General features: G+C 54.0%; 2 protein-coding genes across 2 annotated transcripts; one reads left to right on the top strand and one right to left on the bottom strand.

The window, feature by feature from the left end:
- Window positions 1-3901: 3901 nt before the first annotated feature.
- ZNF428 (zinc finger protein 428) lies at window positions 3902-9582 on the top strand. The gene is made up of 2 exons (XM_047788919.1): window positions 3902-4029; window positions 8920-9582. Exons 1-2 carry the CDS (start codon window positions 3954-3956, stop codon window positions 9417-9419), a joined length of 576 nt encoding a protein of 191 aa, XP_047644875.1. The 5' UTR covers window positions 3902-3953; the 3' UTR covers window positions 9420-9582.
- Window positions 3989-5953, bottom strand: SRRM5 (serine/arginine repetitive matrix 5). Its single transcript, XM_047788912.1, has one exon. The coding sequence runs from the start codon at window positions 5951-5953 to the stop codon at window positions 3989-3991; it is 1965 nt and encodes a 654-aa protein (XP_047644868.1).
- Window positions 9583-10311: the final 729 nt, after the last annotated feature.

Here is a 10311-nt window from a genome sequence, read left to right as displayed (position 1 = left end):
TGCCAAGATATGAATGATGAGCACAAGAGTAGCTATTAGAAGATCGGGAGGCAAAGCATTTTCAGGCAAGAACAGCAAGGGCAAAGGCCTGATACGATAAAGAGATCGGGGTGTTTGAGGGGGAAGTGGAGCTAGATAGGCTCTGATAAAGAAAGGCTGGTGAAGCCAGAGATAAGCAAGATTAGACCACGTGTACAGCCTCTGGACCATAATAAAGGGTTTGGATTTTTAAGTGGTGGGATCTCACTGGACAGTTTTAAACTGGAATGTGAGTCACTTCCAGGAAGCCTGGAACGCAGCAGTAAAATCTGAGCTCTTAATGTCACCTGTGAGACTTTCCCCTCTAACTCTGTTCCGGGCATACTAAACTGCTTTCGAGTCAAATCATGCGATTTTTTTTTTTCTTTTTTGCCTTTAGGCCTTTGCTCTTGCTATTCCATCGCCGGAAAGACTCCCTGGGGCAGGCGCCGCCTCTGGTTCCCAGTTTCCTCTGTTCAACTTAACCCCCAGTCTGACCACTCTGGCTTGTGGTTCTGATTATGTGTGACCCTCCTTCCTTTGATTCGAGGGCCAGGGAGGCAGAGGCAGAGTATGTTCACTGAAGAAACCACAGTGCCCAGGGCCTGACATAAAAGAGAGCAATAAATATTTATCTTGGTTGTGGGGTGAGAGTTGACAAGGGTCAGTAAGGGTCTTGACCCTCGTGCCACCTCTCCGGATGCAAACTAATCCTGACTAATCTAAACTCACGCTACCCACTTCGCGCTAGTCCACAGCCCCTGTGCGCATGCGCTAGGGTCAGGCGCAGCGCCCCCATCCCCTATGCTCCGCATATGCTGATCACTGCGCTCCGAAGTAAGGCCCCTCAGGAGAATATGCAAATAAACCCTCAGGAGAATATGCAAATCAACCCTGCCAGCGCCAGAGGCCTCCCCTCGTCCCGTGCTAAGATTATGCAAATGAGCAAGCCTCAGGTCCAGGATCCTGGCCGAGCTGGCAGCCCCCCACCCGCAGAAAACCCCACTTTTCGTAAGGCACGTTCAGGCTCGCTCACGCAGGCGCGAGGCTTGCAGCTTCTAGTTCCGTCCGGCAGCGGACTGTACCAAGTAAGCCCGGACAGCGAGGGGCAAAGCCCGGAACCCTCGGCGCGAGGTTCGTCGATTGCCCAACTCAGAAAGCCCCTCTTCCCACTGTGCGACAAGAATGGTCTATCTCGCCGCGCAAGCGCCCTAGGCTCTTCACGCCCCTTGCACGCCCTCCTACCCACTTGCGGCGCAGGCGCAGAGCCTGGGCGTGCAGCCGCTGCCGCCGAGCCGGAGCTGGGGGCCGCCAGCGCGGGTGAGTGTACGGGATGGAGGTGCGCGGGGCATGCTGGGAAGCGGGCGCTACGGCACTGCTGCATGATGGGAGTGACGGCTCTCGTCACCGAGGAGCCAGCAGCGGTTGTCAGCGGCCGTGATGGCCTGAGGGCGAGACCCGGGCTCCCTTTTCTCCTCCGACGAGGCTTCGTGCTGCCCTGGGGCATCCTGGGAAGACGGGATGGCCTGCCCTAAAGCATTGTGGGAGTTTGTTTGCTAGTCGTTATGGGCCTGGTGCATTCTGGGATTATCCTAGCATCTTGTGGGGAAGACGTCCCTTTTGTCACACACCTTCCGCTGAGCATCCTGGAAACTTGGAGTGCTTCGACGAAGAGCGCATTGGAAGGTGGTCATTATAGGCCCCATACATCCTAGGGGAAATTTCTGCAACAGCAGGGCATTGTGGGGAATGGTCCTTATATTCCTGTTTAAGATTTTGCTCTTGCCTCCTTGTCCTAGCTTTGTGGGAATGGATGCCTATTATGTTCACGCATGGCATATTGGGAGGTGGTTGCTGTAGGCTCAGGACATTGTTGGGTCTTGGTACTGTGTTTGCATCATGGTGGTGAGAGAGCCTCATTTATGCCCCTCTAAAATCATGGAAGCCAGTCTGGCCGCCATATTCATTGTAGGAATGGAACTTCGGCACCAAGGAATGCCTCCACCTGACATCTGGAGTACTCTGGAAGGGGCTTTGTGTGATGTGGGCTTGGGGAAAGGTAGGCTAGACTGGAGAGCAATGTTTCCTGGCAATCCAATAGGAAGTTTTGTCCGTGCTGTATGGTTCGTTGCCAGTTAAAATATAGAACATCCAGTTAAATTTGCGTTTAGATAAATAATTGTTTAATACACCTATGTCCCATGCAATATTTGGAATGGACATTTCTGAAAGACTTTATCTGAAATGCAAATTTAACTGGGCATAGTATATTTTTATTTACTAAATCTGGCAAGCTTATCCTGCCATAAAGTAGAATTCCCAAATTAAATGGGGCCCTATAGGCAATAGGGTATTATGAGAACCCTCCTGTGCCAGTTATGAATCCTCTCTGTCTTTAAAGCCCAGCCCAGGTGTCATTAAAAAGCTTACCTGCCATTGATGCCAGCTTTCCCATGCCCCAGCTTCCTCCAGGCTTCAATCCTAATCTTTTTCTCTTTAGTCCCTAGCATTAAACTTGCCCTCTAGATTTTGAAGGGATCATCTATCTTCCATTATATTACCCAGTGCCCAGCAGAGGCCATGGCATGTAAGAGGTGCAGCTAAGACTGCTAGCCCCTTCATAACTTGCTCTGCCTGGCTCTCTACTGTCAGTGAGCGCAGTGGGAGACAAAAGAAGGTGTGTGTGTGTAGGGAGTATTGCTGAAGGAGAGGCGTCAGAGAAGGCTTCTTGGAAGAAGCAGAGGTGGTGTTTGGGTGGGCAGAAGTACAGAGGTTCTTGTGTTTGAGGTGGGCTTTGGAGGGGAGTAAGAGTTCTCCAGACAGACAGACAAGGAGGAAGGAGCACATTCTTGACAGTAATTGCAGGATTTGCTACGGCAAATGTGAGATGTCCTGGCGTGCACAAGGAGAGGTGAGATGTCTGGAATGGCCAGGGTTTATGGAAGGGTGGGGATAGTGATAACCACAGTTAATGGAGTACCTGCCAGTAAGAGCACTTTGTATGAACTGAATCTTCAAAAAGTCTTTTCAGCTCCAGGCCCATTTGATGAAAGAGCTAGGATGACATGGCTTCAAATCCTAGATCACCCACCTACCGGTTTGGTGTGAACTTGGCCTCCTTGTAAATCCTCTTTGTGCCTTAATTTCCTCATCTGTACCAGGGAGATAATTATCTGTCTCAGTGTGCTTATGAGGACATAAATTAAGCCCTGGAAGCCCTGTTTGTACCTAGAAGGAAACAGGCTAGCAAACAGGCTTTGCTGGAACCTACACAGCTAGAATGTGGCAGATTTAGGTTTCAAACCCAGACACCATCTTTCCAAGATGTGAATTGATGTAGAATTAGGGCGGACATTCACAAATTAGTGCAGCCATTCTGGTTGTTTACATACTGAACTACTTCTAGACTGGTTGTATATCAAGTGAATCCCTACCTCCAGCTGCCACCTTGGACTCTCCCCTCAGCCCCGGACTTTCCCACAATCCAGCAAGTAAAGGGCTCATGCACAGGACCATGTTCCATTCTCAGTTCTGATTGGTTCCCCTGTCAGTCCCTGCTGTTAAATATTTGAAATAGTACCCTTCCCCACCCCATCGAATGGGAACCACAGACAGCTTTGTTGCCCAGATGGGGAAATTAAGGCCTATAGAGGGGCAGAGCCTGCCATCAAGGCCCTGTAGGCACTCAGGGACAGAGCTGGGGTCATCTTTGCCTTGCCCACAGCAGGGAGCACACTGAGTCCTGCGGAGGCAGATGCTATTAAAAATTTATTGAGTCACCACAGGCCTTTCCTTCCCCTGTCCAGCATCCCTCTCTACCTGCCGACATCCTGCCTTTGAGGACTTGTGGCCAAGGTGTGGCTGTGGAAAGCTGGCTGGGGAGGGACACTGCCCAGCTGCTGCTCTGCTCCTGTCTCCCATCCCTTCCCCTGGCCATGACAGAGACCCGTGAGCCTGCTGAGACTGGGGGCTACGCCAGCTTGGAAGAAGATGATGAGGACCTTTCTCCAGGTGAGATGGCCTTAGATGTGGTGTTGGCTTGAAACCCATCCTGCTTTGGGATTAGGGCCACGCTGAGAAATCTTGAGGGGGAGTGGGTCCTTGTCTTACTAGGTGTTCTATTCTGATGAGGACTCTGTGCCCTGCTAGGGGATCCCTTCCTGCTGAGACTCCTGGGGGTTGTAGATTGGCTGGCATTGCTCTCTTTGCTGGAAGTTCCAGATTGGCTGTGGTCTCTCATCTTTCTGGGGGTTCTAGATTGGCTGTAACATCTTTCCTTGCTGGAGGTTCTAGTCTTGCTGTGATCTCTCTCCTTGCTAGATGTCGTAGATTGGCTTTGATCTCTTTCCTTGCTGGAGGTTCTAGCTTGGCTGTAATCTCTTTCCTTGCTGGAGGGTCTAATTTGGCTGTGATCACTCTCCTCATGGGAGGTTTCAGATTGCCTGTGATCTTTCTCTTTCTTAGGGGTTCTAGATTGGCTGTAATCTCTCTCCTTACTGGAAGTTCTAATTTGGCTGTGATCTCTCTCATCGCTGGAGGTTTGAGATCGTCTGTGCTTTCTCTCTTTTTGGAGAGTTCTAGATCGGCTGTGATATCTTTCCTTGCTGGAAGTTCTAGTTTGCTTGTGATCTCTCTCTCTTTTGGGAGTTCTAGATGGACTGTGATCTCTTTCCTTGCTGGGGGTTCTAGAGGGTCTGCGGCCTCTGTCCTTGCTGGGGGTTCTAGAGCGTCTGCGACCTCTCTCCTTGCTCGGGGTTCTGGATTGGCTGTAGCCTCTCTCCTTGCTGGGGGTTCTAGACCGGCTGTAGCCTCTCTCCTTGCTCGGGGTTCTAGATTGGCTGTGACTTCTTTCCCTTCTGGGGGTTCTAGATGGGTTACAGTTTTTCCCCTTGCTGTAGATTCTAGACTGGCTATGTCTTCCCATCCGACTGGGAGTGGCCTTCCGGGTACGACTTCTTGCCCTACTATGATTTCTCTTCCAACTGTGACTTCTCGACCTGCTGTGGGCCCTCTCCCGACTGCGACTTCTTGCCCTTCTGGGCATCCTAGACTGGCTGCGACTTTGGGGGCTGCTGGGCACACTGCCTTGGTGGTAACTCTCGACCTTGCTGGACTCTTGAGTTGGGCTGTAACTCCATTCCCTGCTGGGGGTAATCATCTGACTGTAACTCTTCACCCTCCTCGGTGACGCTGGAGGCCGGCTGTGACCATCCTCCTTGAAGGGAGTTCTTGTGGGGCTATAACTCTTGGCCCTGCTGGGGGCTACAGCCAGGCTGGAACTCTTCCCCGGACCCGAGGCTCCTGGTGGGCTGTAGCTCTTCTTTCTGCTCTTGTGTCTAGGCTGGCTCCTACTCCTTTCCCGATTGTTGGTTCTAGGCCGGCTGGAACTTTGTTTTTGCTGGGAAGTGGCAGTTCTCACCCTGCTGGGCGTAGCTGCTCTGGCACCATGAGTTCTCATCCTGCTGGGAGTGCTGGCCCTGTTGGCTGACCTCTTGGAGCTGCGGCTTCCCCTTCTGTCCGGAGTTCTACCCCGGCTGCGTGTGCCTCTGCGCCGGTGTCTTACCCCGCTGGCCTCGCTCGCTTTGCTGGCCCTGGTGTCGGTGCTGGCTTTGCTAGGCGTTTGTGCCCTGCTGTGGACTCGGGACTTGCCGCAGGACTGGCTAGAAGGGGCTGCCTTTGTACTTGCCCATTTGGGAGACTTGGAACTGCCTGGGCTTGTGACTGAGTTGGGGGCTCTCGATGGCTTGGTGGGCACTGGGGAGCTGTTGGGCATTGTCGATCTGGTGCTCTTCAAGGAGGGTGGAGGCTTGGGAGACGCTGTGGGCATCGAGGGTCCAGTGGACGCTGGAGACATGCTGGGCTTTGGGGCTCTTGTGGGCGGAGAAGGCGTGGTGGCCGCAAAATGGCTTGTGGTCCTGGAAGTCATTGTGGACATGAAAGGCCTGGTAGCCGTGGGCGATGACCTGATTGCCTTTCCCAGGCCAGCTTCATGAAGTCACAGTGGGCAGTGAAGACCCCGGAGGGGAGGTGGTGTGAAGTCAGGTGTGGGAAGAGAAGGAGGCGTGGGGCCCCCACCCGAAGGTGGAGGTGTTTCCTCTCCGTTTTGCAGCCATTCAGCAAATGCCTCCCAAGGCTGCCTTAGGCTCAGCATTGCTGTGGACGCAGAGATGGGTCAGACCCAGGTCCTGCCTTCTATGAGTCTCCAGTCTCCAGACCCAGGCAGTGAGGGTGTGTTAGGGGCAGGGGGAGCCCAGACGAGACACGGACCACCTGGACAGGTGGGGAGGACCTCACAGAGGAGCTGACGTGGAGCTGGGGCTTAAAGAGGAGCAGGAGTTTGCTAGTCGAGAAGGAAGGGTCTCCCCAGGTGGGACAGGAGCAGAGGCAAAGGCCTGGAGGAGGGAGAGCAGGGTCTCGGGGCCACCCCTATTCATTCAACCCTCATGTCCTGTTGGGGACCCTGAGATGAGTCAGACCTGCCCTTGAGGGGTTCCTAGCCTGATGGGGGAGACATTCTGGGGCCCAGATGGCTACAGCCTTTAGGGCAGTGACAGGGGAGAGAGGACAGGAAGAGGGAAGAGACCCTCCCCCTGAAGTTGTCAGGGGTGGTGACTTCCTAGAGGACAAAGCCTGCACCAGGCAGATAGAGCTGGAAACAGTTCCAGGAAGAGGGACCAGCCCAAGCCAAGGCCTCAGGCAACATTTGTTAAATGGCAGACGATAGGGTAGAGGAGGCAGGAACAGGTAAGAGCACAAGAAAGCTGCAGGAAAGGATGTTGAGCAAAAGTAACCTGTTCTTCCGAGCTGGGTGTTGCCTGTGACCCAGCAGGGAGTCTGACCTGGCCTGCCCCCAGGCTGGGGGGGAAGGGACTTGGACAGGCACAGCCCTGTGGGCTCAGGGCTAGGACAGCCCAAGGTAAAAGAAAGCGGCAGGCTGCCTAGGATTAGGAGACCTGGGATGCACTCTTGCTCTCTCGGGGGAAAGCCCTCCTGCTACGTCCTAAATGATGCCCTGGAGACCCCAGCAGAGCCCATGTGTGAAAGCCTCAGCAGAGGTTTGGCAGATTGAATGCCAGGCACAGAGACTGTTTCAGATGCCAGGGACACAGCCACGAACCAGACGAAGTCCCTGCTTTGGGGGACAGGCAGTAAACACACACGTAGGTGTTGCATGTGGTAAATTGAGGAGAAAAATAAAGCTGAGCTGGGGTGTAGCGAGTGCTGGGGAGGGATTCCTGGGTAGACAGTCTGACCAGGGTTTCACTGAGGTGACACTTGAGCAGAGTCGTGGCAGAGGGGAGGGATCAAGCCTTAGTCCATCTGCAGAAAGGATGGCAAAGGCCCCGAGGGGGGTGCCAGTCTGGGCTGTTGAGAGATATGAGGAGCCAGTGCGCCTGGCTCAGTCGTGACAGGGTCCCCGTGCACTGCCAGAATGAACTGAGGAAGGGGGGCTGGATATCCAGGGCTAGGCTGTCGCCGTCCTGAGAGATGCTTTTGGCAGGCTCCTGCCACTGCACCTGAAGAAGCCAGTATTTCCCACCCTGCTGCTGCCACTGAAGTGGGGGACTCCCTGGCCATGACCAGGCCCGAGCCCGCATCCCCCATAAGAGCTGCTGGTGCCACCATTTCCTGCACACCAGCTCTAAATTTTTTCCTTTTTTTTTTTAACCGAAGTTTGTCCTGGGCATGTCCTTCATAGCCATGAAATCACAGCAGTATATCTATACTTATAAGTAAATTAACTCAACTGGATTTTTTCTTTTGGCCACACCCACAGCACACAGAAGTTCCCTTGCTGGGGATTGAATCTGCACCACCATAGTAGCCTGAGTCACAGCAGTAATAATACCAACTCCTTCACCTGCTAAGCCAACAGGGAACTCCCAGATATTTATGTGTATATGTATTTGTTTTAATTTGCTTCAATACCTGTTCAAGTGTTTGGCTTCCTGAAATGCTCCAGTGTAGGCCATCACCATGTGTGGCTTTCCTTGTTAGAGCTTTGTGACAGGAGGCCAGTGAGGTGCCTGACTTCTTTGTGCCTCAGTTTCCCCATTCGTCACTTAGGGATTGCAATGGTACTTCCTTCAGGGCTGTCCTAAGGATTAGTTAATACATAAAAATAGGTCCTTTGGAGTTCCTGTTGCGGCTCAGCAATAACGGACCGACTGGTACCTATGAGGATGTGGATTCGATCCCTGACCTTGCTCAGTGGGTTAAAGGATCCTGGCTTTGCCTCATGCAGCGGTGTAGGTCGCAGATGTGGCTCGGGTCTGGTGTGGCTGTGGCTGTGGTGTAGGCTGGCAGCTTCAGCTCTAGTTCGACCCCTTGCCTGGGGTGCGGCCCTAAAAAGCAAAACAAGACAGGAGTTCCCGTCGTGGCTCAGTGGTTAACGAATCTGACTAGGAACCGTGAGGTTGCGGGTTCAATCCCTGGCCTTGCTCAGTGGGTTAAGGATCCAGCGTTGCCGTGAGCTGTGGTGTAGGTTGCAGATGGGGCTCAGATCCCGCGTTGCTGTGGCTGTGGCGTAGGCTGGTGGCTACAGCTCTGATTAGACCCCTAGTCTGGGAACATCCACATGCCTCGGGAGTGGCCCTAGGAAAGGCAAAAAGACAAAAAAAAAAGGCAAAACAAGACAAAACTGTTCTTAAAATAGCAGTGGACACTGTTGTTTTTATGATTCCCACTTCTCCAACTTTGTTCTTTTCATACGCCTAAGATGAAGTTCATTTGCTTGACACATAGGTGCTGGGTGCCGGGCTCTGTGCACAGAGAAGAGCGGGGGATGCCCAGGTTCTCCTCCCCCTACTGTGGCCAGTCTGCACCGGGCACAGAGAGGGGACAGCCAGGCGCAGCCCTCCATCCTCTGATGCCACGACCTTCCTCATCCATCTCCCACAGGCCCCGAGCATTCCTCTGACTCCGAATACACTCTCTCTGAGCCGGACTCCGAAGAGGATGAGGAGGAGGAGGAAGAAGAAGAGGAGACCACTGATGATCCCGAATATGACCCTGGCTACAAGGTGAAGCAGCGCCTGGGGGGGGGCCGGGGGGGCCCATCCCGCCGGGCCCCCCGCGCAGCCCAGCTCCCGGGCCCCCCAGCCCAGCCCTGCCAGCTCTGTGGCCGTTCACCCCTTGGGGAGGCCCCGCCAGGCACCCCACCTTGCCGGCTCTGCGGCCCCGCTACAGCCCCCCAGGAAGCACCAGCCCCTGACAGCAGGGCTCTCGGGGAGGAAGCGGAGGAGCCACCTCGGGCTGGGGAGGGCCGGCCAACCGGGAGGGAGGAGGAGGAGGAGGAGGAGGAGGAGGGCACCTACCACTGCACGGAGTGCGAGGATTCCTTCGACAACCTGGGGGAGCTGCATGGGCACTTCATGCTGCATGCCCGGGGTGAGGTGTAGGCAGAGCCCCCCCCAGGGAGCTTGCAGGGGGGGTGGGGTGGGGGTGGGAGGAGGGGTTGAGGACATTGGGTGGTCCAAGTAGTCCTGGGGACGGGGTGCCGCCGATCTGTGTTGTCTTAGCAGTAGATGTGTGAAGGCCAGAATAAAAGCCGAATTCTGTGTGTGTTGGCCCAGCGTGCGTTTGGTGTGTGTGTGTGTGTGTGTGCGCGCGCGCGCGCTTGCGAGCACTGGTGTGTGAGGCACGTGCCTGGGCATTAACCCACCATCCCTGGCTCCTTCGGGAAACCCTAGGATGGTTGTTGCCAAGATAATTAATATTTACTAAGTATGTATGTTCAGTGTGGTTTCCGTGTATTTAATCATAGACCCCATGATGTATATAGGCCCAGACACAACAGAATTTGGCGGGTGTTTCGGGTGGGCAGATAACCTCCACAGGGTGGGTTTGGGGGCCCAGGCCATCTTGTCAGCTTTTTGTCTTTCACACGGTCATGGCTGTGTCCATGGCCTGGCTTCTGCTGGTGGAAGGGGAGAGGGAGCCTGGAGAGGTACACGCGTTCTCTTAGAAGCCCCAGCCTGCAAGCGGCGCTGCTTCCACTTAGCTTCCTTTGCAGAGAGATGAGTCACATGGCCACAGCTCGCAGCAAGGGAGTCTGGGAAAGGCGGTCTAGCCAAGTGCCCAGAAAGTGGAAAACGGTTTGTGGAAGACAGCTCATGCTCTCTGCCATTTCATCCAGGACCCTCACAAAGAGGACTTGAATTATAATCATAGCTGTGCTTCACGAGCGCTTCCTGGGTGCCAAGTGCCCGTCCAAGAGCTTTATAGATATTGACTCGGAGAAGTGGTGCATCTAGGAACTTACAAAAATAGAACCTTAATTATAATTACAGC

The sequence above is a fragment of the Phacochoerus africanus genome, chromosome 8 (assembly GCF_016906955.1).
Source record: "Phacochoerus africanus isolate WHEZ1 chromosome 8, ROS_Pafr_v1, whole genome shotgun sequence".
NCBI lineage: Eukaryota > Metazoa > Chordata > Mammalia > Artiodactyla > Suidae > Phacochoerus > Phacochoerus africanus.
Note: the sequence above shows the minus strand (reverse complement) of the source record. Positions and strands in the feature narration are given on the sequence as shown.